Source organism: Capricornis sumatraensis, chromosome 18, assembly GCF_032405125.1.
Source record: "Capricornis sumatraensis isolate serow.1 chromosome 18, serow.2, whole genome shotgun sequence".
NCBI lineage: Eukaryota > Metazoa > Chordata > Mammalia > Artiodactyla > Bovidae > Capricornis > Capricornis sumatraensis.
Window position 1 is genome coordinate 38272862 of NC_091086.1, and position 27874 is coordinate 38300735.

The 27874-nt window shown below is 41.5% G+C and overlaps 1 protein-coding gene across 2 annotated transcripts; it reads right to left on the reverse strand.

Moving 5' to 3' along the window:
- On the reverse strand, positions 1-27338 carry ZNF131 (zinc finger protein 131). Of its 2 annotated transcripts, XM_068990592.1 has the most exons (8): positions 27211-27338; positions 26162-26300; positions 25152-25253; positions 18027-18171; positions 7236-7596; positions 6911-7133; positions 2371-2501; positions 1-1715 (listed from the first exon to the last, which is right to left on the reverse strand). In XM_068990592.1, exons 2-8 carry the CDS (start codon positions 26283-26285, stop codon positions 1029-1031), a joined length of 1773 nt encoding a protein of 590 aa, XP_068846693.1. In that variant the 5' UTR covers positions 26286-26300; positions 27211-27338; the 3' UTR covers positions 1-1028. The 2 variants fall into 2 exon arrangements, with proteins under 2 accessions (XP_068846693.1, XP_068846692.1); XM_068990591.1 differs by having other exon boundaries at positions 6911-7596.
- Positions 27339-27874: the final 536 nt, after the last annotated feature.

Genomic DNA, 27874 nt, shown 5'->3' on the forward strand with positions numbered 1-27874 from the left:
CACAGTTTAGCACTCTTATTTGTATGGCTTTAAAAGTTATAGCACAAGATCTTTACATTAAGGACTGGGGGAAAAGATTCATTCAAAACAAAGCCTGATATATTATATACATGTTTTTCTCTGTACTTTATTTTAAATACATTAATTTTTAAATGATGCTCATCTTGCTTTCATCTGGTGGTAAAATATTAGTGCAACTTTTCATCAAAATAAAGTTTACCACAGATATAAATGAATTTTCCCAATTGAAAATGGCCCTTCAGCTGCCATTAAATGAAATTTCTCAACCTAAGTGAAAAAGAATTGGTAGCTGTCATTATAAGAAAAAATATATAAAGTACTACAGCATCACCTACACTGCTTACAACACAAATTTTAAAAGAACTAGAGATGCTTTATAGGAGTTTAGTTGGTTTTGAAAAGGCACATGGGTGTGTGTGTGTGTTTTTAAACATTCTAGCAATTTGCCACCACCACTGTTTCTGTTGCAGAGATGACGTCTATGACCATCAATCAGGGCAGACAAGAATGTTGTTCGAACTAAAGGAAGCCAGAAGCCAAAATTTAACTGCACAGTAACAATGCACTTTTCTTCATGCAGTCTTGTTTCCTATATATTCAAATTTTCTAACATGCATCAGAATACATCAACTTGTATTCTAATGATTTTACGTTTGATTTTACAACATGGGGGGGGCGGGGAACTTGGGGAAGGACATGACCAGGGAAAGAGAGTAAGAACTCTTACCACAATGAAAATATACATTCGTACCCAACTATATAGTAAGAATATAATCCATTTAAGTTTTCCAGAAATATACTTCTCAAAGCTTCCCATTCACTTATGGGAAAGATCCCTCCTCTGTGGCAAGTGGGGGGAAATCAGTCTGTTTCCACAGAAACAGTTCAGCACAACAGGAAAGAGTTTAACTTTGGTCCACATGTCTGTTAGCATAAGGACAGTCACACTGCCCATCATCAGTTCAAAAACCCAACACATAAATTTAAAAATATATGCATTTGTTATTTCATTCTAAAACTGGCACAGGTGTTCTGTTCTCATTTCCTGCCTTTTCCGCTTGGGAATCCACTGTTGATTTGGTCTCTAAATCCTCAGCATCTTCGTGTTCTTCTATAGCAGCCTCGGCAGCATCTGCTTGGGTAGGCTCTCTCTCCTCTTGGTTCATGATTTCAGGCGTCACTTGATCCAAGTCTGCTTCTAGAAGCTCAGTTTGTACTTCCACTGGCATCTGATTTACCCGTTCAACATGCAGCTCCTCTACATGGACTTCAGTACCTTCTTCAGTCTGAATTCGCCCCACTTCTAGATAACTTACCTGGACCTGCTCTGGAAGCTCACTCATGTGTGACTCGTGCACTTGGCTGTCTTGGAGCAGATCTGGATGGACCTGTTCCACAGTTACTTGTGCTGAATCCACCTGAACCTGGAGCAGTGGTAACACATGCACCTTCCCAACCTGTTCTATAATAGTCATTGACGTCACAGGTTCAGTTTGCACACGTGTTTCTACTGAAAGAACTTCTTCAGTTACCAGGCGCTCTGAAATATTATGAGTATCACTGAGATGCCTCCTTAATTCATTTCCTTGCATAAACCACAAGTCACACAGAGTACAATGGTTGGGTTTATCTCCAGTGTGTATCACCAGGTGATCTTTGAACTGGTCCCAGCTGTTAAACACACTATTACAGACCTGAAACAACCAATTAGTTAAGTGTTAACACTTACATTCAAACTGAAAGAAATATGGGATGCATTTAATCTGTGTAAGGAAAAAGTTGCAGATTTTTCTGAATATGTTATAAATATAACATCTGTAATATAGTCTAAGGGATTTCATAAATCTTTTGTTTATTTGACCTTTTAGCTGTTGTAGTTAACAACTTAAATCCTTTTTGGGAAACATTTTAATATTTCCTTCATTGTTTAAATGTCATAAATTCTAGGAATATAAACGTAACAGTATTATACTTTCTTATGTAATATCAACATTAAGAATAATCTCACCATTTGGAATAAAAACACTAACCAAGGAGGAAGAGCCCATTACAGCTGGTCTGCCTCTTTCACCCTACTCCAGAATTCCAATGACAGCTCTATGGTTAAGAATAACCATAGTTTCACACTACTTGTTACTTAGGACATAATGTTAATAACATTGGTATCATCTAGGATTGGGTAAAAACAACAGTTTCCCTTATAAAAGCAAGACAATTATGTTCGTTACTCTTATCTCTTTCTGAACTGTCAGCGCCATACTTTTGGTCTAGGCTTGTTACTTGTCACTTCTAACAATTTCCAACACAGACTTCTTTGCTCAGGACAGGGTACACCACATCCACACATACCTGACATTCATAAAGCTTCTTTCTCCCCTTTTTTGCTCCCACTCCAGTCTGGCATGCAGTCAAGTGACATTTGAGGGTACTATTTCTAGCAAATCGTTCATGACAATTTGGACATTCAAAAGGTTTTTCACCTGTTAGAATACAAAAAAATATTGACAAGTCAAGAAAAACAGAAAATGCAAACTGTCCTTTTCTTTTTAGGTAATTCTGATAGGACTGTCTTGAATGGAGGAGCAGAATTTATAACTTGGATGTTTCCACCACATCTAAAAGACTATTCTAAGAGGTGGAAATACAAGTTTTTAATGATTCTTATAACTGTGCTCTGGCAAAGAAATAAAAATTTGGATCTGAATGTTGTTCCATGCCTTTGCATTTCTTAAAACACTGTCTATTTTCCCTTAGATAAAAATCAAAGTCAAATTCCTTTTCAGGGACATGCAGCCCTCTCCATTCGACAGCAATTTTTGAGCACTTATTGTATTGCCAAACCATGTGCTAGGTAATGAAGATAAATTGTCTTTATTTTTAAAAGTTTCATATCATAGGCCAGGGCATTTCAGGAAGGTGAAATACATGGACATAAACAAATGCAATATACCACAGAAAGCCTGTTACAGAGAAGAGGGCAATGAGAAATGGGCTGTAGTAGCACAGAGGAGTGATGAATTCTGCCTAAAATGGACTAAGAGAAGTTCAGCAAAGAAAGTTTATTCCAGGAGGAGGCACAGAGGTGTAAACAGTATGGCGGGTGAGGAGTAAGACGGGAGGTATCATACTGACTCCCAGACCGCTGGTTTAGAACACCAACCAGAATAAAGAACAGAGATGTTTAAGGAGGTGTGGAGTAGGGTATGCTGGGGAAGATTATAAATTCAGTTTTGAGTCTGGTGAGTTTGAGGTACTCAGAGCAAAGTGGCAAAATCTGGTAGACAGAAGAACACTAAGGAAAATTAAGGAAGAAGTTTCAGGAAGATGAGGTAGTAAACCATGCTGAACCAGACAGAAACGACAGGTAGGGTAACAACAGGGGTTTGAGGTATGCTAGCAAGAACACTGAGTGGTATGGGGCAATCAGGAGCCACACTACAGTGGGGGTAAGGGAGAGTGAGTGAGGCAAGTCAATGAAAACAGTCAGTACAGAAATTCTTTCAAGAAGGCTTGGAAGTAAAGAGAAATGGCTCAATGGGGACAGGTCAATAAGAGGTTCCCTGAGCCAGAAAAGAATCATTACTTATTTGCTAAGGGAGAAGGAACCAGTGAAGAAGGAGAGAGCAGTAGGAATGACAGGTGAAACATGGTTTTGGAGGAGAAATTAAGATGTGGGATTTAGGATTGGCCTTGAAAAACAGGAAAATATCTTTCTCTGTAATAAGAGAAGGAGACCATGAAGGAACCACACAGATTTCTCCACAGCTAAGCTGGGATGTGGACAGGGGCTCAAGCACTGCACTGAAGGTCTAGAATGGCAATTAGGAAAGGAAAGATATAAACCAGAAACCAAAAGGCCTAACTTACTGGTAAGAATTTTTGCCAGAAGTGCTCAGCAGGGAGCAGAAGTAAATGACTACAATAATTCCAGGATGTAGGGTTCAAAAGCCAAGGAAATGTGCTTAGAGTACAAGAAAAAGTGACTCAGGAAGTATACGATGAGGATAAGATGAAGTCAGAAACAGGGCAACAAATGAGGTTTAAAGGATACAGAAGGACAAGCCGGCTAAATGAGGTTAAGTGAGGTAGAGTCCCACAGCCAAAGGAAGGAAAGCAGGAGAGAAGTCAAGAGAAAGGATGATGCCTGGAGCAAACAAGACTAAGATGTCAGAGGTGGAGCCTCAGTGATGACCAGGTCCCAGACGTGACCCTCATACTCACGTGGACCTGACACAGTCAAGGAATAACTCTGAGCTGTGTTTTTTCCCTGAAAAAACAACTATAGCTTATTTTTTATATAATTTTCATAAGATGAAAAAATTAATGAGAGAAAAGACCTAATCACCTAGAATTACTGTTGGTATAGAAACTCTTTTACAACTCCACAAATGGTGCACTATTGCTAACTAGAACGGTTTTAATAGTGTATAATTTTTCACTATAAAATGAAGCCTATAAAAATTGTTAACTTCTTTAAAGGGCAATTTGATAATATTTGCCAAGATTTACAATGCACATATCCTTTGACTTGGCAACTCTGTCAAAAATTGAGTTACTTAAACATGTACACAAAAATTATGTACAGGTATGTTTACTGCAGCAGTTTGTAATGAATGGCAAAAGACTAGCAACAGCCTAAAATTGTATCATCATGAGTGATGAAGTAAATTAGGGCATGCCTGTAACTGAAATCCCATGTAGTCACAGTGAAAAAAAAAAGTACATTTATGAATGTTTCACATATTTAAAAAATTTCAAAATAAATGGTGTAACACTGTACTGTATGCTCCTGTTTGTCTTTCTTAGTCTAGAAACAGTAACAGATTAATTATACTTTAGATGTGTAAAAAGTACAATCTTCAAAGTGCTTTCGATTTCTCTTATTTGTCACAACCCTGTACAGTAGGTGTCATTATTCTTATTTACACAGATGAGGAGAGAGATCCAAGGATAAAGAGACAAGTCAAGTTCATCAGGCTGACAACTGTCAGAAATGGAGCCTGGGAATTCCCTGGCAGTCCAGTGCTTAGGACTCCGCGCTTTCACTGTGGGACCCGAGATTCAATCCCTGGTCAGGGAACTAAGATCCCACAAGCTGCACAGTCAGGCCAAAACAAACAAACAAAAAAACCTGGAGCCTGAATCTAACTCTGGTTTCCCAAACCCACATTTTTTCCTAGAATTCCATATTAGCTCCTTGGAAAACTAGGCAACAATCATTTGAAAACATGGTTACAGGTCATCTTTAGGTTGTCTTTCACACTGGGTGTCCCACAGGTACAGCTGTCAGTGTATCTGCTCTCTCCCCTCATCCCCCAATTTTACCCTTCTCTATTTTTCTAACTTAATAAACTTTTGATCACTAAGCCACCCAAATCAGAAAGCTGGGATTCACCTTCTCTTTTACCCCTTACTTGCTCAGTCATGTCCGACTCTTTGTGATCCCATGAACTGCAGCCCACCAGGTTCCTCTGTCCAAGGGATTCTCCAGGCAAGAATACTGGAGCAGATTGCCATTCCCTTCTCCAGGGGATCTTCCCGACCCAGGGATTGAACCCAGTCTCCTGCATTGGCAGGCAGATTCTTTACTGTCTGAGCCACCAAAGAAGCCCCTCTTTTACCTCCACGTCTCACCAATCATCAAACCCTGTTGATTCTGCTTACTTCACGTTACACCTTCAACCCTTTACTGTATTACTGCCTTTATTCAACCCCTCATCCTTGTTTAGATTACTCAAACAACTTCCTAACTAGAGTCAGTAGGCTTCACCCACTCCAATCCTGCCAGTTCTCTGTCTCTAAAGCATAAATTTAATCAGAAATCTCCCTGGGTTAAATTTCTTAAAAGTGACCCAGTCTTCCAAGATAAAATCTAACTCATTTAGCGCATTTATCTAAGATAACTACATGATCTTAGCCTCATCTCCCATCATTTTCTCTCTCCTGTCCTTGAACCACTGGCAGATGATCCATGATGCCAAAGTGCATATCATTCAGTCAGCCCCAAAACTCTTCAGCTGCATCTCCTGGTGTTCCTCTAATTGGACCCAATTCTCCAGCCATAATAACCTGCTAACAAGTACTCCATATGAGTGACTTTTCTCTCCTCATGTCTGCACACTTAGCTTCTTTTGCCTGGAGGGCTCGTCTCCTGGCTAACTCCTTTTCCTTGAGAATCATCACAGGATAAACCCTCTAGGAAGCAATCCTTGTCTTCCACCATAAACAGCATAAGCATGCATTCCCATAAGACTCTGCTTACCTCTATCAGCACTTAGCTGACTGTGCCTGCTTGTCTCTCTTCACAAAACTTTGAACTCCTTGAAGGTAGGTACACTAAATCTCCATGACCTAAAGTACAGAAACCTTACCCTTTTCATCTCCCTGGCTGTCCACCAGTCCTGACATGTTTGCCTTGGAGAGATGAGGGAGATGGGCAAATACTGCCTACCTATCCGCCAGGTCAAAACAGATAAGCAAATGTTCGCAAAGGTATAAACATGGTTGGGATTGTTTGTAAATGTATTCATCTATGTAATGTGTTAACATAAGACAGATAAAGTAAAAAACAGTTAACAGTGAAGTTTCATATAATTAAAACTTCATAATTAATAATCTTTAATAATGATTACAAACAGTGTTTATGTATATCTTTTAAAAATACAAAAATTGGCAAGGTGTTAAGAATGACAATTAACTTCAAAGTTAATACTGATTTTGCTTTGATAGCATCAATATCAACAAACTAGTATTATAAAAACACTGTGCTCAGCCTACACATTAGGAAACACACGAAATGGTTTCTATACGCTAAAAAAGAATTTAGACACTCAGCTTGAAATGAGTGTGGAAAAAAATAAACTTCTAATATAAAATATTTGTTCCGTACCTGTATGTTTTCGAAGATGCTCTTTAAAATGTCCAAAGTGGTCAAACTGCTTCTCACAGTACTGACATATGTGTATTTTTTTCCCAGTTCTCTGCTTCTTACTGACTCCACCTTCTTCAAGGTGGTAACAACTGAGGTGCTGTTTCCATGCGCTCTCCCGAAGATACCTTTTATTGCATATTTCACACTTGAAACTTTCAGTGGAGTGTGATTTCATGTGTTCCTTAAAATGGTAAAACAATTTAAATGAACGGTTACATTTCTCACAATGGAACAAGTCCTTCACATGTGACAGCTGAAGTTCCACAATTTCAATACCTTCTACCTGTTTGCTTGTGGGGTCAGATGCACAGCCGTCTTCATCTTTAATCTGTCCTTTTCTATCGCCTTGGCGGTACTTGCTGGTAATATCTGCCAACAATGCCAGAGCAGAATCATCAGAGGAACCTGTGCTCTGAATGTACTTTATGGACTGCTTGGCAGAAGCCACTTCCTCCAACGTTTCGATGCCTTCATCTTCCACTTCGATTGTACCTTCGGCAATCTCCACCTCAATTTCAACAGGTTCAGATTCTGCAGATGGCAACGACTCAGTGATAACATTTGAAGTTTCTGCAATCTTTCTTTTTTTTGCTTCATTTTTCCCTGTGGTATTTTCCTCTAGTGGAGCTGAGTTTTCTTTGTTTCTGAAATACATAACACAGGGGTTTAAAAATTCTCTAAGACCAATCAACCCAACTAGGCTTTTTGGAAGAAATTGATAAGCTGACAATAAAACTTGTATGGAAAGGCAGAAAACAAGATTCCTAGACTATCTGACTGGCAAAAGGATAGACACGGAGATTAACGAAACAAAATAAAGTTCAGAAATAGACTACATGTGTATAGTCTATTGATTTTTGAAAAAAGGTTCCAAGATAATTTAATGGCGAGAACATATGACAGTAGTGTTGGAACAACTGCTATCTATATAGGAAAAATAAACCTTGTCCCTTACTCACTTAACATACACAAAAAAATTAAAAATGGATCATAGACTTAAATGTAAGAACTATACACTTCTAGAAGAAAACTGGATAAAAATCTTTGCAACATTGAAAGATTTCTTAAGTAACACGCAGAAAGCAAAAACTCTGAGTAAAAATTGGTAAGATGGTTTTCATCAAAATTAAAAACTTTGTCCTTTGAAATACATAGTTAACAGGAAGGCAAGCCACAAACCAGAAGAAAAATATTTGCAAACATATTTGTCAAAGGTTTTATATAGAGAATATAAAAAGAATTCTTACAATTCAATAAACTCAATCTCTTCAGACAACTGTTGGGAGATAATTCCCCATGAGTCCCTCGTGTTTCTGCATATCTTGTGAAGACAGCTTTGGTTCTGGACTATTTTTCAAAGGTGTTTGCAGAAAGGCCAACAGCCTGGGAATACAGAGTGGCTCCTCTGGAGAAGACAGCTTTACTTACTGTCCATATAATAATGTCCCTGCTATGGGACAAAGGTCAGACAGGTTTGTCTGCAGCCCATTCTAAAAGACTTTGGTTTCCCAAGCTGGGGCTTCTTCATCTGTGATGAAAACCAACCACATGCAGGCCACTTTATGTCACCTCTGGGACTTGAGGAAGAGAAAAGTGGCACAAATAGAGTGATAAAGTCCTTTTTTCTGACCTACGAATCCTGTTATCTTCTATCAGCATCCGTGAAATCGTGGCAGGATAATTTGCTGGCTTGCAAGTAGGGTAACATCTCTGATCCCTCACAGATCTTGCCAGATATTGGCAACCAAGAACAGGATGCTGAAAAAGACAAGACTTTCTGGAACAGGAAGGATGAGACCTCACAGAGCAAATGGAATTTGAGGAAGTCTACTGGAGCTGGCATCAAACATGTTTACCAAATTGTATGGTCAACTGGGCAATAAATGGTTCTCTACTTACTTGCCTACTGCTCTGAGTTGAACTGTGCACCCTCAAAAGATATGATGAAGTCCTGACCCAATAACTACGAACGTGACCTTATTTAGAATGTCTTCGCAGATGTAATCAAGTTGAGGTCATCAGAGCAGGCCCAACACTATGTCCTCCTAAGAAGGACATTGGACCCAAAGAAGAGAAGGCCATATGAAAACACTGAGAGAAGATGGCAATGTGAAGATGGAGGCAGAAACTGGAGTTATGCTGTCACAAACCAAGGAACACCTGGGGCTACCAGCCTATGAGAAAGGAGAAAGTCAAGTCACGGGAAGGAAGGATTCTCCTCTAGAGGCTTCCAAGGGAATGTGGCCCTACCAACAGCTCGATTTAGGACTTCTAGCCTCCAGAACTGTGTTAAGACACGCAGTGTGTGGTACTTTGTTATGGTAGCCCCAGGAAACAAAAACACCTATGAATAAGGAAAGGTATACTCTTTTGAAAAAGCCATCACTGCAGAAGTCAAGTCTCAGTCAGTTCAGAGGCATAAACTACATGGCCCCAAGTGGAAAGCAATGTGGATGGGGCTGTTGAATCAAGAGAACGCCCAAACAGACACTGATGGGGTCTGCAATGACCTTTCTGCCTGACACAGGGCTTTGAGGGAAATGAAAACACTGGAGGTTTGTCTGGCTGAGCCACTCGCAGCTCAGGTGCTGCTGGAAACCAAAATGTATCTTGCTCACTGGCACAGTCACTTTCTCTCTCCATAGCACTTCCCCTTCTACCTTTTCCCTTTGCCCCTAACTTGACTTAACCTGCTTGGAGAAGGAGAATTACAGTTGAAGCCAAAGTTTCCCTGCTCTCAAAGGCAAATAGTGAAGACACTATACACATCCAAGCATGCTGAGGAAAACTCAAGGATGGTAAAGACACAAATTGCCACAGCTCTGTTATAGTCCACAGACGTCCAACTCACCATTCCACCTCTCATCCTCAGAGAGGAGGTGCTTGCATTCAAATGTTGGGGTTTGGGCAAGGTTACAGAAGGAAAGGAGGCCGTCCTTTGGGTGGGGCTGATGTTACAGAAAAACTCGAATAAACATTGTGCCCAACACAATATATACTGTCATTGTTTTGACATCTGAATGCACAGCAGGATTGCTATGGCATGGGCATTTACTACTTTCCTGTAAGTACCAGTGATGGACCATCTCAATCGAGAAAAGCCACATGTAGAGAAGAGACAATGGAAGAAGCTCCCCTAACATTAGCCACCAGTAGCTGGGTCAGGATTTAGCACAAGCGTCTCTATCTCTTGATGTATATATTGCTGATAGCCTACTGACTGGCAAGCCCGAAGTCTCAGTCTGAAAAGTCCTGACTATAGTGTCACGACACTTCTACCAGCAGAGACTGCTGCTAAGTGATTAAGTGAAACTCGCTCAGTTGTGTCCAACTCTTTGTGACCCCAAAGACTGCAGACCACCAGGCTCCTCTGTCCATAGGATTCTCCATTCAAGAATACTGGAGTAGGTTGCCACTTCCTTCTCCAGGGGATCCTCCCGACCCAGGGGTTGAACCTGGGTCTCCTGCATTGCAGGCAGACTCTTTACCACCTGACCCACCAGGGAAGTCCAGAGACTGCTGATAAATCCCAACAAAATTCAGAGGACTGCTCACCAAGTAAAATTTCTTGGGACTACATAGGCAGATTGACAACATTCAATTCCCTCCAGCAGTTAAAAACAACAACAACAACAGTTTCTCCACCGCCTCCCTCTTCCCTCCAAACATGAGGCCCAGTATCTCACTGGATTTTTAGGTACTAAGGAAAGCATGTGCCTCACCTGGGCACTCTATCAGTACTTTTTTCTGTACATCAGTCAATCTGCAAAGCAGCACCTTTTAAGTGGGCTCCAACTAACAGGCTGCACTTGAAGTTTCCATCTAACTGTGGCACATTCCCTACCTTCAGGGACCCCCTAGTCTAATGACCTCTCTGAGCTCTAAGTCTGAGACTGACACTTTTTGCAGATTACAGCTTCTGCTAATGGCAGGCTGTCTCCCCAGAGTCAGTCCTTGGATTTTGGACTTGCCAATTCCTTGACATGGCTATGAGGTGCACTCACTTTGACAAGAAAGGGTTAGGTGCTATTTGATTCTTGTTAAAAGTGATGCCTGATCCATGGAAGCTTTGAGGCTCTCCAGCCTGATATTGCCATTTGGGAGTGTTAACTAAAACTTAATAACTATCAAGGTAAAAGGTGCCCAAACAAGTCTCACTGGTTACAAAGAAATAGTTACATTCAAGAAAGCAGTTGAACTCTTGGCTTTACATGAAAAAGTGGTATCGCCCCTGCTGCCCAAAGAAAGCCACTAGATCAATGGGGTTTTTCATTCACTGGTAGCCTAGTTAAGCTGAAGGCTGATGGTATTCACTGGGTGGCCAGATGCTCAGTACCAACTCTGCAAAACCAAAAGTGGTTGCTCACCTCAGAAGGCAGAACTCAAGGCTGTATTCGTCACTCTGGATGACACTCTCCACAATGAACCTTGAGATATTTTTACTGACTCCTGGACTATTGCAAATGGCCAAGCTGTCTGGGAGACCTGGAAATCTTGGCAGATTAAAGACACCCACCTTGAGGGTCAAAACTATGGAGACAAAGAGCTGTTGATCCAACCATCTGGGTAAGTAGTTTAGACACTCATGGTAAAGGCCTGTTCTCTAATGATACCAACTGGAATCAAGTTGCTTATCAACCTACACTGCCCAGACTTCCATCCCCATCGCGTAAGTCCCAGGTTATTCTGAACATGGGGACACACCCACCATCAGAGACTAAGTAGAAAGTCAAGGGCCCTATGCTTCTGAGGGAGCATGTCAGACTTGTGATACTGGCCAGCAGTTGGCCTGTCTTATGGTGAATGAGGCCAAATCATACAGGGCATTGTCTCCAGCTGTTCCTGGCAGACTGACTACACTAGACCTTTTGACCCATCTCAGGGCTATATGCCTCTCAACTACTGACACTTTTTCAGGGTATGCTGTTGCTGTTCAGGTCTGAGCAGCTGGTTCTGGCCACACCATAGGGCTCTTGAAACTAAGCTGTGTCATATGTTTAGCTTTCTGGACCACGTGCAGTCTGATACTGATGCACCAAATGCTACTCAATCGGCTGTTAGTCAAGGTATTGTTAAACCTTTCAAGTTTTCTACCATCCAGATACTGGTGTTGTAGAGAACTGCAGCAACTTTCTCAAACATTGACTCAAAAGACTTTCTGACTCCACTTCCCTCACTTCTGCCTCGTCCAAAAATCCAGTAAGGCAGTTTAGTCATCAAATCCCACTATCCCCAGAACCATCTGTTTTTGGCTGCCTCCTGGGTAAACGATCAAGGCAAATGGAGTGGGAAGTTACATAAACCTCAGCGGAAATGCAGGGTCTGCTGTGACCATTCTTAGACATGATCTTCTTCCTTCTGCCTAATGGCAACCTGGGGCCAGCCTGGTCAAAAGTGGGCCTAGCAGATTTAAACTTAGTTCCAGCTCAGCTATCTGGATTCTCTTCTGGAATGGACATCATCTTGGATCCTAAGCATAATGACTACTTGGTTGAATATACTGCTTGCCAAGTGTTCTTAGATTGGTCCTCATGACCAAGGTAGAAGACATAATAGCTATCTTAAGTTTTATAAAATGTCCTTGTCCCTGACCATTCCAGATGAAAAGTCTGGGTAAGAGAAAGAGAGAACTGGAAATGGGGTTAAGTTACAGCTACTAGAATGGCACACACTGGTTTTGTGGGGGTAGAGGGAGAACCACCACCCTGGAACCTGGACAGAAAACCTTGTCAACTCCAGGAGGTACAGGGGAGGAAGGGACATTCGAGATCTCTGTCCTTCAGGACTGCTCTGAGTCTTCCTCAGGTAGGAAAAGGCTCTGGTTCAGGTTTCCTCAAGTGCTGCAACTTGCAACTCCTCAATCTGTCATCTCACACCGAGGATTCTGACAACTCAATCACCACCTCAACTTTATCAGGAAGGATTTTGCAAAGAGCAGGGGATGGCCAAGACTTATATGTCCCATGCAAAAACACCAGATGTTTGCCCACTGCCGTTACCAAAGCTGAGGCTCAGTTCATGAGGCACCTGACTGCCACTCAGCTGGCATTCAGGTGCTCGTGATAAACAGAACGGATTAAACTGGCTGCCCTTAGACATTCTCTCCAAAAACAAAGCCTAGACACAATCATTGAAGCTGAGCTGGGAAAAGGAGAGGCCATGCTGGTGACAACATCAACCTGTGAGCAAACTGAAGAAGGTCATCCCACTTTGGGGGCACAAAAAAATTGTAAACAACCCTTTATTCCAAAAGCACGTATGTGTTCCAAGGACTGTACTTCTTGTATGAAGTCAGGTACTAACTTCCTTCCCTCCCTATAAATGTCTTGCAACTCTCAGTGGGAAGAAGACACCATCCAATGTTTAGGGAAACACCACTGGCATTTCAATTTAGTTCTCAGATGACCCTATATCTCTCCAAAATGAGGAGGCTACTCAAATAAAAAGGTGGTACAAAATTTGTGCCTGACTCAACACAATGTGATCAATGATACCACTTGGGCTCTGGAAGGTGTATTCATTTTGGCCTCAAATCCCTAGCCAAGGTTATTACGGAGGCTACACTTGCCCTAGATGTCCTCCCTGTGGACCAATAATGAGACTGTGCAATTGCTAAAACATCTTGCTATACTCAGATTAATGCTTATAGCTAAGTGGAAAAGCCAATACAGAAACTAAAGGAGAAAGCCACCTGGCTTTCTAGGGATTTACTCAGTTGGCTTAGTGCAGGACCTTAGAGGAGTGGGTGCACAGTTAAGCTTAGCACTACAGGGTGGCCATATCCTGCTTCTTGGAGTTCTGCTGAAACAGCTGTCTTAATTAAATCCAGTGTGAGAAAAACTGAATGGATTTGGTCCAAGTCCCCTATTGGTCAGATTAATCCAAGTGGCTATGCAGCAGCATACTCATGAGAAAATTCACCAGAAGCTGAGTGCAGAAAAACCAAATTGTGGAAGAAAATTCTCCATGGAGCCCTCAGATTTCTGCATATCTTATACACAGACATGCGGCCAGTCTTGTTCTGTCTTCCAAGTTGTCTATATAGCAAATTACCTTACAAAATAGAACCTTTCTACCTCCAGAATGGAGGACAATTATTTATTGTCCAGAATAATAAAGATAATGGCCCCTCGGGGGAAAAACCTGGACAGGTTTGCTTGCAACTCGTTATAAAAGATCTGGGTTTCCTAAAGCCCAAAGTTTCTCAACTGTGATGTAAATCACTGAGAGCACAGTACACACCAAGGTGACTGCATTATTCCACAAGTGACTCGGGGTATGGAGGCAAGAAAAATTGATATGCACATGAACTTCAGGCTGTTCTGTATGCTGTTTATAAAGTCCTTTCTGACTCATGAGTTTCATGTCTTCTGCCAGCATCCATACTTATAGATGGCATGCCAACTTATTAGCTTGCAAATAGGGTAAAATCGCACACCTGTCACAGTTCTTGACAATATCCCAACTTTAAAAATGGGGAAAAGATATCCCAAAGAAGATAAACAGATGGCAAAAGAGCACATGAAAAAAGGCTCAACATCATTAGTCATTAGGGAAATGCAAATTAAAACCACTATATACTTACCAACTTGGCTAAAATAAAAGTCTGATCGTTATCAAGTACTAGGAAGGCTGTGGAGCAGTTGGAACTCATACACTACAAGCTGGAATGTAAAATGGCTCATCACTTTGGAAAACAGTTTGGCAGTTTCTTAAAAAAAACTAAACTAAAAACATCCACCATACAACCCAGCTATTCCACTTCTAGGTATTTACTGAGAGAAATGAAACCATATATACAAAGACCTGCAAATATTCATAGCCATTTCATTTGTAACAGCCAAAAAATGAAAATAAAATCTAAATGTCTATCAACAGATGGTGTATGTTAGTCGCTTAGTCACGGCTGACTCTTTGCAACCCCATGGACTGTAGCTGGCCAGGCTCCTATGTACATGGAATTCTCCAGGCAAGAATACTGGTTGGAAGTTGCCAATCCCTTCTCCAGGGGATCTTCCCAACCCAGGGATCAAACCCAGGTCTCCTGCACTGCAGGAAGATTCTTTACCATGTGAGCTACCAGGAAAACCCAGATGGTATATTCATACAATGGAGTAATAGTCAGCAATAAAAAGGAATGCACAACAACATGGACAAACCTCTAAAGCATGAGGCCAAGTGAAAAAAGTCAAGCATGAAAGACTACACAATAGAGGAAGCCATTTCTATGACATTCTAAATAAGATAAAGCCACAGTGATAAAAATCAAGATCACTGGTTGCCTGGGGCTGGGGATCAGGGCTGATTGCAAAGTCATAAGAAAACATAGGGAGATGGGAATGTTTGTGGTGGTGTACAATGAACAAACTTCAAACTTTACATTAAAATAACTGACCTGTATTATGTGAATTATATTTCAAACAGCTGAGAAAGAAAACATCTATAAGGCAACTGCTGTTTCCTAACAAGTAACAGGAACCTTCTCATACAGTTTTAAATAAAAACAATGATGCAATTTCAGCAAAATAAGATCTGAGAATCTTCTCCAGTGCCATTCAAAAAGTTTACCATTTATTTCAAAAATACATGCATACTGCAAATGCTAGAAGAGCATTTATTCACCTTCTCTGTCTGCAATAAGATATACAATAAGCAATAGTTATACAATAAGCTTCTCAACATAGAGTTGCCTTCACCGGTTGACTTAACACAACTAAATTATGCAATTTTATTCCTAAATTGTATAATATTGACATACACATAACCTATTAAAAACAGCCAATATGTAATACTGCTATCTTCCTGAAGAACTCTTCAGACTATACTGCATGTATAACTGGTTCATCAACAATTCAACATGCCAACATATTTACCTTGGCAAGCGCTGATGGCTGTAATTACTGTAAGGACCTCAATCTTATAATAAATCCTCTAAAAGGTTCCGAATGGCTGTACCCAGCTGTTCTTACCGTTTGACTAGACACATAAACTAAGTTAAATGCCTCCCAAATCCAACCTTGTCCATTGTCAGAGAATATGTTCTGATGTTCTGCTACTCAGGACTTTCCCTATAGTGAGATGCTACTCACTACCCCAAGCAGCAAAGGGACCACACAGAACTTGTTTTCAGAGAGTTTTCAAACAGGATTTAACCAGAAATCTGATGCTGCCAAACCTACCTCCATTTTAACACAGTATGATCTAATCAGGTACATACCTACAAGACACCTTTATTTTTGCCATCCAGATCTCAGCTCTCTCTGCAGAAGAATGCTGGCCTGGTTTTAATCATTCATAAATGTTTACTGCACACAAACCATGTGCCAGATGCTAGTCACCAGAGAATATATACACACCAAGCTCCTATCAGAAAGTCTAATCTTGAACTCTGTCACCAAACTAATTAAAAGCTTATTAGGAAAAAAAGTATTTTTGGATAACTACAGTTCAATTATTTCTAAATTATTCTAAATTATATCTAACTGAACCACATCAGGGAGTCAGACTAAATCATTTTGTCCCATGTGAAACTGATTTTTACCAAACTTCACCTTCATGTTTTACCAATGACCTATATCGAGGGTCCTAGGAAACAGAGCCAGGGGCTACCATCAATACTACATGCCAGACTCCAGGCTAAGCACTTTACATTCATTCATTCAACCCTCACAAATAATCCTATGTAGAAAGGTCCTTTATTATCCCCATTTGACAGATAAGGAAACTGCGCAGCTGACAGGAGGTGGAGTAATTTCATTAAGGCCACATAGTGGCAGAGCTGGCATTATTTTCGAGGCAGCCTGTCTCCAGAGCTCTTGTTCTTACTCACTCATTACAGTGCCACTATTCATTATGTAAGATGTTGAAGTATTTATTCATGATACCACTTAATGTCTTCCTAATAATTTCCTAAGAGAAATTGTGTGTTTTAATATCAAGAATGGCTCCTAAGCAATTGATTTGTTCTCATCCTATAACCATAAATAATGTAACTGAGATTCAGTCATGTCCAACTCTGAGACCCCATGGACTATCAAGTCCATGGAATTCTTCAGGCCAAAATACTGGAAGTGAGTAGCCATTCCCTTCTCCAGGGGAACCTTCCCAACTCAGGGATTGAACCCAGGTCTCCCACATTGCAGGCAGATTCTTTACCAGCTGAGCCACCAGGGAAGCCCTCTTTTATACTAGATGCTTCAGAACTCAGAGCTACATTTAGCCTATCTGGCAAGTACAGACTCAAATGGCATGTATTTTTGCCACCGTATTTCTAATGTCATTGATTATCACCTCACCTGGCCTATTTCTTGTATCCTCACCAACTTTCTCACTTATTTTTAAACAATACCATGTTAATCTTTGTAAGCCAAGCATTTTTTAGACTAAGTCTTGGTACAAATAATTAACAATTTGACTCCACAGAACAGTGTATAGGAATCCAGAGAACTCCTTAAAAATTGCCTAGTCCTCCTTATTTTATTGGGGCTTTCCAGGTGGTGCAGTGGTAAAGAATCTGCCTGCCAATGCAGGAGATGCAAGAGACATGGGTTCAATTCCTGGGTCAGGAAGATCCCTTGGTGGAGGAAATGGCAACCCACTCCATATTCTTGCCTGAAAAATTCCATGGACAAAGAAGTCTGGTGAGCTAAGGTCCATGGGGTCACAAAGAGTCGAACACAACTGAGCATGAGCATGCCTCATTTAATTAGAAATAAAAGATGCTGCCTTTGTTAATATTAGGACAGTTTTTACTGTAAGGACAAGAAATCAACTGTGAGGGAAAGAACAATCAGTAACCAGTAAAACTAAGTGTGCTAAATTGCTTTAGTCATATAAGACTCTTTGCAACCCTATGGACTGTAGCCTGCCAGGCTTCTCTGTTCACAGTATTCCTCAGGCAAGAATACTGGAGTGGGTTGCATTTCCTTTTCCAAGAACTTTACAGATCCTTAAATATATTCCTGATTTCAAACTATCAGTTCTTTATGACATGACACATATGATAAATTCTTGACTAAGTCAGGGTGAACATGACTGAAAGTAACTATCTGCGCCTCATTAAGGAAATAATTACCTGACTTCAAGGGCTTTGATAGCTTCTAGCATCTGTAGAAATTCTGCTGCTTTCCATACATCATTGGCTTCTTCTTCTCCTTGTATCATTAACTTTGCTGTATATGTGAACTCAATCAAATGACGAAAGGCCATTTTACTAACACCTGTAAAAAGGATGTGCATTAACATGTATTCACATTGATTCAAATCTTATAGCACTTAGTAATGGGAATAAAAAGAAGCCCAGTGTTTGAAAACTGATTAGCATTTGTCATTTTAGAAGACGACTTCTGGGTAGAATTCTTATTTACAGCACAATATTGTAGCCAAATTCAACACTAACTAACTAGCAAACTACTTTAAGATCTTTCCCAAAGATTTCCTAATGCTCTTACAGAACAGTAAATCTATCACTCAAATACACAAATGGGCTAACTATTACATCAGAAGTTCCCCTCTTGCCAGGGAGCTCTGTGTCAACTCAGCTCCAAAATCATCAATAGCTTTCCACAGCTTAGCAAATAAAGTTCAGTACCATTCTGCCTTTATTTCAAGGTCCTTTACATTATTTTTCTACTTACCACTACTTTTCCCTTCCAAATTTTAAAATGTGTCAAACAGACATTATATATTGATTCTCAAACAAACCCTTCACTTTCTAAGCACTTCCTTGCCTTTAACACCCTCCTTTCCTGAATGCTTAATCACTTTATTTCTGGACAAATTCTATGACCCTTGAGGGCCCAATTTTAATGCCACATCTTTAATGAACCTTCTTTAATACCTCCCTCAGGCTGAACTCTGAACCTAGTCTGAGAGTTAAAATTCATAGACAACTGTTGACTGCAAGTTACTTGAGAATTTCTAAACTCACCTCACAGTATCTAACACAAAGCTTCCTAAAATGAAAGCACACAAATCTGGTATAAATAAAGGCTAAAGCCGTTTTTAGAATTAAGCTTCCATAATTCCAAGCTTTCTTTACAAGCTCTGTGTTTAGATTTTGGCCCCAAATGATACTGTACTCCCCTGAGCTCTTCAATGCTGCGTAATATTGTTTCAGTGTACTAATGCAAGGTATGAAAAGCTGCTGACAGGAACAAAGAGAAAGCTCTTTACAGGCTTTTTTATGCTAAGAAATGCCTTAAGACCAAACTGCACACAATATGCACAATTACAAAACAAGAATGTCCTCCAGCAGTCCAATGGTTAAGACTCCCAAGATTTCACTGCCAAGGGCATGTGTTGTTAGATCGCTGGTCTAGGAACTACGATCCCAAAAGCCACTTGGCGCAGCCAAAAAAATATAAACATATTTTTATGTCCTTTCAATGCAATTTATACACCTGAATGTAGCCTTCCAGATAACAGTAAGAAAGCTGGTGGAATATCTACCATCCTCTATCTGTGTAAGGAAAAATATCACTCAGGAAGTCAGAACTTTCAAGTTTTAGTCTAGGCTCTCCATGACTTGTGCAATGTGGGACAAGTCAGAACCTCTGAGAGAAAACTCATCTTCAAATTGCCTGACAACAATATGAATACTGAAAAGCACTATAGAATACAATGTAACTTCACCAAGTTGCATGCTACCAAATAAGCAACTAAAAATAACTGGATTCACTGAAGGTTTGGGTCTCCTAGTCTTGTCTTTTTTTTAAAAAATATTTAATTGTGGCACACAAGATCTTCCATCTTCATTATGAACGCAAGCTCTTAATTGCAGTATGTGGGATCTAGTTCCCGAGCCAGAGGTTGAACCTGGGCTCCCTGCATTGGGAGCACAGAATGCTAGGGACTAGACCACCCAGGAAGCCCCCTCTCCTGGCTGTCTTTTGACCATGTTATTCAAGAACAGCCTGAGGAACAGACAACTCGATTTTGCTTCCTTTTTTTTAAAGATGTTTTGACCAAATACTTAAAAGTGAATCAAAAATTTTTCCTATAAACGTGTGTATTTTTCCTGAAGTAGAATGAAATTTTGGTTTTTAGTTAAATACACACACTATATACATATATATACTATATGTATCAGGCAGGCCTCTAAATACTTTACAAATTATCAACTGACTTAATCTTTATAACAACCCTATGAAGTACTATTATAATCTCCATTTTAAAGAAATTGAGGCACAGAAAAGCTAAGTAACTTGCCAAAGTCACACAGCTATTAAGTGATAAAACTAGAATCAAATCCAGATGGTCTGGCTCCAAAATCCACGAGAAAGATTACTGAACAGGATGATGCTAAGGAATATTCCTGCTTGGAAGAATCTGAATATCCATGGTCTCACTCACTAGGGACTGCAATCTCTTACTCATACTTACAAAGTCCCCCACATCTCTTAAAATCAAGTTTCCAATAAATGTGGCAGCAAAATTCGATCTGAACTAACATGAGGCTATTTATAATCTTTATCCAACTTACAATAAATTTTAATAAGCTATGTTGCTTATTAATAATACATTGGATTATTATTATTTGGTTATAGGATACTGCCCCAGGCCCCACTGGGAGTACTGCATCATACACATAGTGGATTACCTTAGGAAATTCTAAAAGTTAGTAATTTCAAGAAACATTTGACCTTCAAGGATTTGTGGATTTAGCTCCCAATCTTGGTTAATCAGTCACCTGTGACTTAAGCATGGGTTCCTCATCTCCAGAATCACAACTGGGGTAGTGAACTGTTTTTTATAAGCACCAAGGTGCTTCTTACGTGGCCAGTTCAACACTGGTCCTAGGAATAAACCACGGACCTGACTAATTAGTTAACAGGAGCCAAACTTACAACACCTAACACCTGCCCAGGTAAGTGAAGGGTTGGTAGGTAATGCACAGCCCTGCAAAAATATTTTATACTCTATCAGGACTAATAGGCTAACTTTCAAATTTCAGCCCATTTTTTCAATTCCTTACTCCTTTCATAATAAAAGTGTGCAAGAGAAGACAATTTTTTTAAACAAGGTATCTCAGAAAAATGTTAATACAAACACCTTAACCTGGGTCATTTTTCCGAGGGGTGGAGGGCATTCTGGAATTTCTTTAGTCTTATAGAATTCCCCAACTAGTGGAAAACTCCTACTCAAATAGGATGAATGAACATGTCCTTGAGCGTTTCATTGTTGATATTAGGAGCTAAAATTTTGGACAGAGTTGCTGTTTGAGAGAAACTAGGTGCTTATGGATCTGTGGTTTCAGGGGAAGTAAAGAATGGATTTGGAAAATTGGAAGCTTGGTTTAGGAGAAGGCTGTTGTGTTCCAAACAAGGAAATCAATGACTGTTGAAGATGTAATATGGTGTGAATCTAAGTCACAAAGTTTAGCTGGGATGCTTCTCAGTTGAAAAAACAATTTTAAGTCAAAGGTGAACCTGTAGTCCTAATCAAAGATAACTCACTTCACCAAAGACAGAAAAAGCAGAGAAAGAGCTGGCTCAACTTGCATCTATGACAGTTCATACTCATAGAACATATTACAATTTAAATTCCCTTTTACAATTTAAATTCCCTTTATATAGGCTGGGCTTCCCTGGTGGTACAGAGGTTAAAGCGTCTGCCTGCAATGTGGGAGACCTGGGTTCGATCCCTGGGTCGGGAAGATCCCCTGGAGAAGGAAATGGCAACCCACTCCAGTATTCTTGCCTGGAGAATCCCATGGATGGAGGAGCTTGGTGGGCTACAGTCCACGGGTCACGAAGAGTAGGACACGACTGAGCGATTTCACTTCACTTCACTTCACTTTATATTAGGCTTGCTTTTACAAAACCCTAAGGCAGTGGTTCTCGACACTAGCTGCATTCTGGACTTATCCTAGGGCAGTGCTGCCCTAACTCTGCTGTTCAAAGGAGTCATCTGAGGATTCTGTTCTGATTCAGTAGAACTAGGGTAGAGCCTGAGAGTTTACAGCTCTCACACGATGCCATGTATCCTCAGACCACACCCTGAATGACAAGGACCTAGAGAACTTTGAAAGACAGATGCTTGGACTTCAGCCCTCAAAGAGTGAACTGATCTGGAGAAAAACCCTGGCTATTAGTACCTGCAAAAGCTCCTCTGGTGCTTCTAATGTGCTGCTAAATATAAGAACTATCACTATTTTACAGATAGGAGTTCCAGTTTTAGCTACGATGAAGAAAGCATACTCCATCCTATCTTGCCCATTGATACAACTAAAGACCCTGGACAGAACACCTAACACAAATATAAAAGGACTTTGAAGAAAAAATAGAAGCAAAGAGCCTGGGGAGAGAAAAAGAACTCAAAGAAGAGCAGTGAATTTCCTGTTTTATATTTTTCCTCCTCCATAGCACAGCCTGAGGACAGTAAAACTCCCATAACTGGGTAGTAGGTGCTGACAGAAAAAGTTCCAAGAGAACTACAGAACCAGGAAAGGAGATGGAGCATGTGTGGCGGGGGGGAGAATAACCGGATTTTATTCCTCTCTCAGCTGTTCCCCAGTTAGAATGCTGCATAACTGTGGCTAGCTGCCACCAAGCAGGCACCTAAACTCTATGACAGAGTTCCTCTGGCTGAGAACTAGGAAAGCGACAATCATCTGAAGAGACGGAGAATTCTTGTTATTTTCCTCTTTCACCATTTTACCCAGGAAATGGATCCTATCACAGAAAATGTAGGCGACCACAGAGAGGCTAAATTCCCAGTTTTCCAGCCAGAGGACCAGGAAAGGGAGCTCTGGGGAGATAAAGCATAGAGAAAATCAGGAGGGGGAGCTGGCGAAAAGTCCTTTAAGCCTGTGTTTGCAGTCTTGAGCATACTGCCTAGCTACAATAATGGGAGGTAGCACAGCAAAGGCTCTGAGAATTAGACTGTGTGGACTACCACCCAGGTGGGCACACCTGGGGCCTAAACAGAACAAAGGTGTTAAGAACTAAATTGGAATTGGATTCGCAGCCCATACAAGGCAGTTTGAACCTAATCGGGTTGACTGCCAAAACAAAATAAACCACAATCAAATCAGTAACAGTAACAAAAACCAAAGCATTTTCCAGAGATTCTAACAGATTGCAGAGTGTTAAAATATAATATTCAAAATGCCCATGACATCATCCAAATTTACTTGACATATTTGCAAATTAAAAGAGAAAAAAAGGAAGATGTTCAGTGTTACACAACTAACAAACAGTAAAACTAAGACTACAACCCAGGTTTTCTAAGTGCATGTCCAGGGCTTTCTCTATAGCCAGGTGACCTAGCCAGATAGTAGTAAAGCAATTTCAAAGTTAAAGGCTTAAGAAGACACTGAGCCAAATTGATTCTTTAAACCTGGATCTGACAAATAAAAACAAAGAATGTTTTTACATGTCTCCTTCTTACTTTCTACAGTTTAAATACTGAAGATTGTGTGTCCTGTACTATAATGGATCCTGACCCAAAGATCAAACCCAGGTCTCCGGCATTGCAGGCAGACTCTTTACCATCTGAACCATCAGAGAAGTACCTATAATGGACATAGCACATTAGAAATATAAGAAATAATTCCAAAGTGATTACTCTTGAGAAGAAAAGACCCTACTTCTTCAGGTAGGTCAGTATTCCACGCTCCACCAGCAATACATATTCTAGCCCTGGCCACTTACTTTTTGACTTAGGATTCTGCCCAGAAGTTGTCTCCTCTGTGAAATTCTTCCTCTCTCTAAGCTACTAAACCACTCATCCTTCTTCTTCCCTTCTTACACCATTCTGCAATAAAATTCCCTGCAACATTTTCTTTTTTTTTTGCACTCTTCTACCTGTTACCTACCCATGATTAAATTTGGAAACTCTCTTAAGGGTTGTCTTTTTAATCAATTTCTCATTTCCTGGATCTGGCATGCTATTAACAGGTATTAAATTTGATAAATAGCCCCAATTTAGTCAACTTCAGCAATGCACCAAACACTACGCCAGGCACTCTGCACATGTTAATTCAATTAATCATTAGTACAAGCTTACTAACAATCACACTTCTCAGATGAAGCAGCAAATATGCAACTGAGGTAAAGTAATCTTTCTTGGGTCTCGTACCTCAGGTGAATATCTGGATGTAACTCTGCCTTGTAATAGAAAGAAATACATATAGGATCCTGGAGTCTCACTTTAGTATGTTTTGAGGATTTCTGTTATGCCTGTGCTCTCTCCATCACAGATATCAAAAGATAATCTATCTATGGATATCAGTTAGAACTCTAGATAAGCTGGCATTATCAAAGTTAAGAGGATCTTTTAAGTCTTCTTTACTCCCCTAAGCACCAAATTTTTCCAAGGGAATACTGTTTCTAGGCAACCCATTCATAACAGAGAATATATCCATAGTGAAAGGGATATAAAACCAAAATTCAAGAACCCCATATTTATGTAAGAAAGCTGATTTATTTCCTACAATTTTGGATTGGGGGTAGAGAGCTAAGTATTATAGTAGCAGAAAACAAAAGCATGGGAACAGCATAAACTGAATCCCTTGCTAGGTAGGCAACCTTAGGTAAGTAACGTTTTAGAGCCTGTTCCCTGATTTGTAAATTGGAAATAAAACAACTTACTTCAAAGGATAGCTGTGAAACTCAGAAAATGCACACAAACAACACAGTATAATACCTAGCACTTGGTGGACTATTATTACAAAAAAAACAACAACAAAAATAACAATTTCTACTTTAGGACATTATGTAGTGGATGACCCCTTCCATTCTAGACCTTCTACAACCACTTGAACTTCTTTTAAATGTCACTTTAGTTCATCTTTCCTAACCTTTTCCATATTATAGCAGCTCACTTCACACTATGCATGTCATGCTAATACAGAGGCCTGCAGCATCTTGATCAATCTAAAACGTAAGGCCACTAAATAAGATGGAAATTCACTTTTAATACATTTTCAAAAGACTGTGACCACTGGTTTTGGCAATGGAAAGGGCTCGTTTAAGAGACCAACAAATACCATTTAACCTAAGTTTATCCTGGAAGATCATTTTACCAAGCACGTTACTAAAAGTAAGAATTCTCAGGTGTCAAAAGAACAATTTATCCAGTCACCTAACAGGAACCATTTGTACCTATTTCTCATGGTATTTTACTAAATTACTGTCTAAAAAACTTCATCAAATTATAATGTTTGCTAAATAATGTATTTAAAACAAGCATTTACCTTCTATCTCCACCAAAGGTTCCTGAGTAAACTCCTGAAAGAATTTATAGAAGAACTTGCTGCAAGCAGCCAAAACAGCCTTGTGGGCCTTAAAATGGTGTCCTAGAGAAAAAAAACGAAATCATCATTCTTAATATAATTTTAAAAACTATATTCTGGGCAGCTATCTTGACAAATCTGAATCTCGATTATAGACATGAAGCCAGATCTTTACTTCAGAGGCCTTATTTGTTAAGTCAGTTTTATAAAGGACATCTTACAACATTTCAGGAGATACCACTTTAAGTCAAAAGCATATCCTATTCAGTTGAAACTTCTAAATAGAAACTTAACTCAAAAGGTTATATATCATCGGAAAAGAGAAGAAAAAGCCACAGAATAAGCACTAAGCTGGGTGTGTTTGCTATGAAAACCGCTTTAGGATGCCTAATATTAGGAAACTCAACTTACAGCAGACCTATAACAAAGATTAGCTTGCCTTAAGAAGTCAGTTTTCACTAAATACAAAAGACACCTAAGCTGTGTTTGTCTCCACTGTAATGACAACTCTCAAGACTGGTAAATAACGCCATTCTATTTTGGGGGTTATCAAAGCCGGTACTAGTGCTGCAAAGGAGTCTCTCACATTCTACCGCCAAGACCATTTGGGAAACTAGAAAGAATGACTCCCGTGAGTGACTGCTCAAAGCAGCTTAGCAGCAGAAATCTACTAACCAAACATTCAGAGGCATCCTCACTAACCCAAGCCCTCATCCTGCACTGAAGTGTGCAATGAGAACACTTGAAAAAGCTGCAAGAAGTTAAAATGCCATGATTACGTGGAAAGCGTGACCAGCCTTCTGCAGCATGGTCTCTGTTAAGAGATACTGTTAAGTGTCCTCGGGTCCCAGAGCGCACCCTCCACAGACTTTCGATAGGTAGTCTACAGAAGGTGGGTAAAAAAGGCATGTGGGGGAAGGGAAGAGATCTGAAGGCACAAACTTAGCTCCTCAGCCCACCACCCTGCTCACCGTCGACAATCAGGGTGATGTCAGTAAACCGGTCCTGCTCTCGCTGTTCATTCAATCGGTCCAGGATCATTTTATGATGTTCAGGGAACTCCTGAAGGCATTCCATCGTCTCTTCGGCCTCCATGGCCGTCCGGTTGCTCTACAAAAGAGGAGCATGATAATGTACACCCATGAGCTCGGGCTGAGGAACAAAACCCCTAAAGCATAAAATAACAACAAAAAAAACAAAACCCCAGCAACGTGAAAGAAGGGGGGAGGGTGAGGCAAGAGGAGAGGAAGGCGAGGGAAGAAAGAAAGGCGAGCCGGGCGGCCGCCGCGCGTTGGGGGCCGGAGCCGCGGCCGCGGGACTCCGAGCCTGACCTAATTGGAGTCGGGAGACGCGAGCTGGAGCGGGGTGGGCACAGCGCCGGAGGCTCCGAGCGCCGGGGCGCGCAAGTCCGGCAGGGGAGGAGACCCTACAGCCGCCGCGGCCCGCTAACGGCCCGCCAAGCCCCTCGGCCCGTCCCTGGCTCCCGCCTTCCCGGGACCCGGTCCGGCCCGCGGCCCACAACGACTCCCGGGTCGCCTCTCCCTCCCCCTCCCTCCCTCTTCTCCCCCTCCCCGACCGGGCCGGCACTCACTCAGGGAAGGAGGAGCGGCCCGGGCCTGCGCGTCACTTACGTCGACGTGCTGCGTCACGGCGTCGGACTCCGGCTGACGCGGACGCCTAAGCGCAGACTAGCGAGCGGGAGGGCCACGCCCCCACCCGCCCTCCTCTAATGGCAGGGCGGAGCTAACCGAGAGGATTTGGCGCTCGCGAAGCCTAGGCCGCTCGCGAAGGGAGGAGGGAGTGCAGCTGAGGCGGGGTTAGGCCGGTTTACAGCCTGGCTTTGTCGGGGGTGGGGCTCCACCTTCTACCCACCCGCGCCACACTCCAGGTGTGAACACTTCCGAGCCGGACCTCAGAATAAACTCGCAACCGGTTCCGGGTGTGTTTTATACCGCTGCCCCCCCCCCCAACGCCCCGCCCCGTCCCCTTTCCTCCCGAGGCCTAAGTCTGGCCGCCTTACCTAGCTCACGATCCTCCCTCTCTCCTCTCAGTCCTGAAAGCTTTTCCTTCTCTGCTCTCCCCTCTCGGGGCGAAACTCGCCCCGCACTTTTCCCTACCGCTGAACAGCGCCTCTCCAGCCATTTCCTCGCCAGTGTCCGGACGCTCCCTCTGCTTGGGTCCGGCCGGCGCACGTGCGCTCGCTCCGACACCCGGTCGGCCGCTGCGCGGGCAGCGGCGGCCACGGGCGCGAGCACGTTCCGGCCGCCTAGGATCTTCCTCCCCGGTGCCCGCCCTCTCTGTGAACGGCGGGCAGCGCATGTTTGGTAGAATTAGGTCCTGTGGCTGCTCGGGTTATTATACGTGGTGCTGTTAACTGTAGCTCACCACTCCCCAGGTCCCGCGCTTAAAGAGGCCAGTGACCCATAGTCAGCCCCACGTGACTGGATCATTCATTCGTTCCTTGAGGGGGGTGGGCGGGGAAAGACTTTTTTGAGAATGAGACAGTCAAAATTTACTCATTCTTTTTTCTCAAAAGAGAGGTTAGGATTAAGCATTAGGGAAGGGTTTAAATAGCTGTCTGCAGGGGTAAATGTCGCTCAGTCGTGTCCCACTCTTCGGAACCCCATGGACTGTAGTCCATGGAATTCTCCAGGCCAGAAGAGTGAGTAGCCGTTCCCTTCTCC

Bases quoted from the DNA above. Each gene is read 5' to 3' on its own strand.
- ZNF131 (XM_068990591.1), bottom strand. From the start codon at position 26,285: ATGGAGGCCGAAGAGACGATGGAATGCCTTCAGGAGTTCCCTGAACAT. The intron at 18,172-25,151 runs GTAAATGCTTGT...TCCTTTTTACAG, and splicing joins ACCTTTGGTGGAGATAGAAG to GTGTTAGTAAAATGGCCTTT. The intron at 2,502-6,910 runs GTACGGAACAAA...GTATTCTAACAG, and splicing joins GCATCTTCGAAAACATACAG to GTGAAAAACCTTTTGAATGT.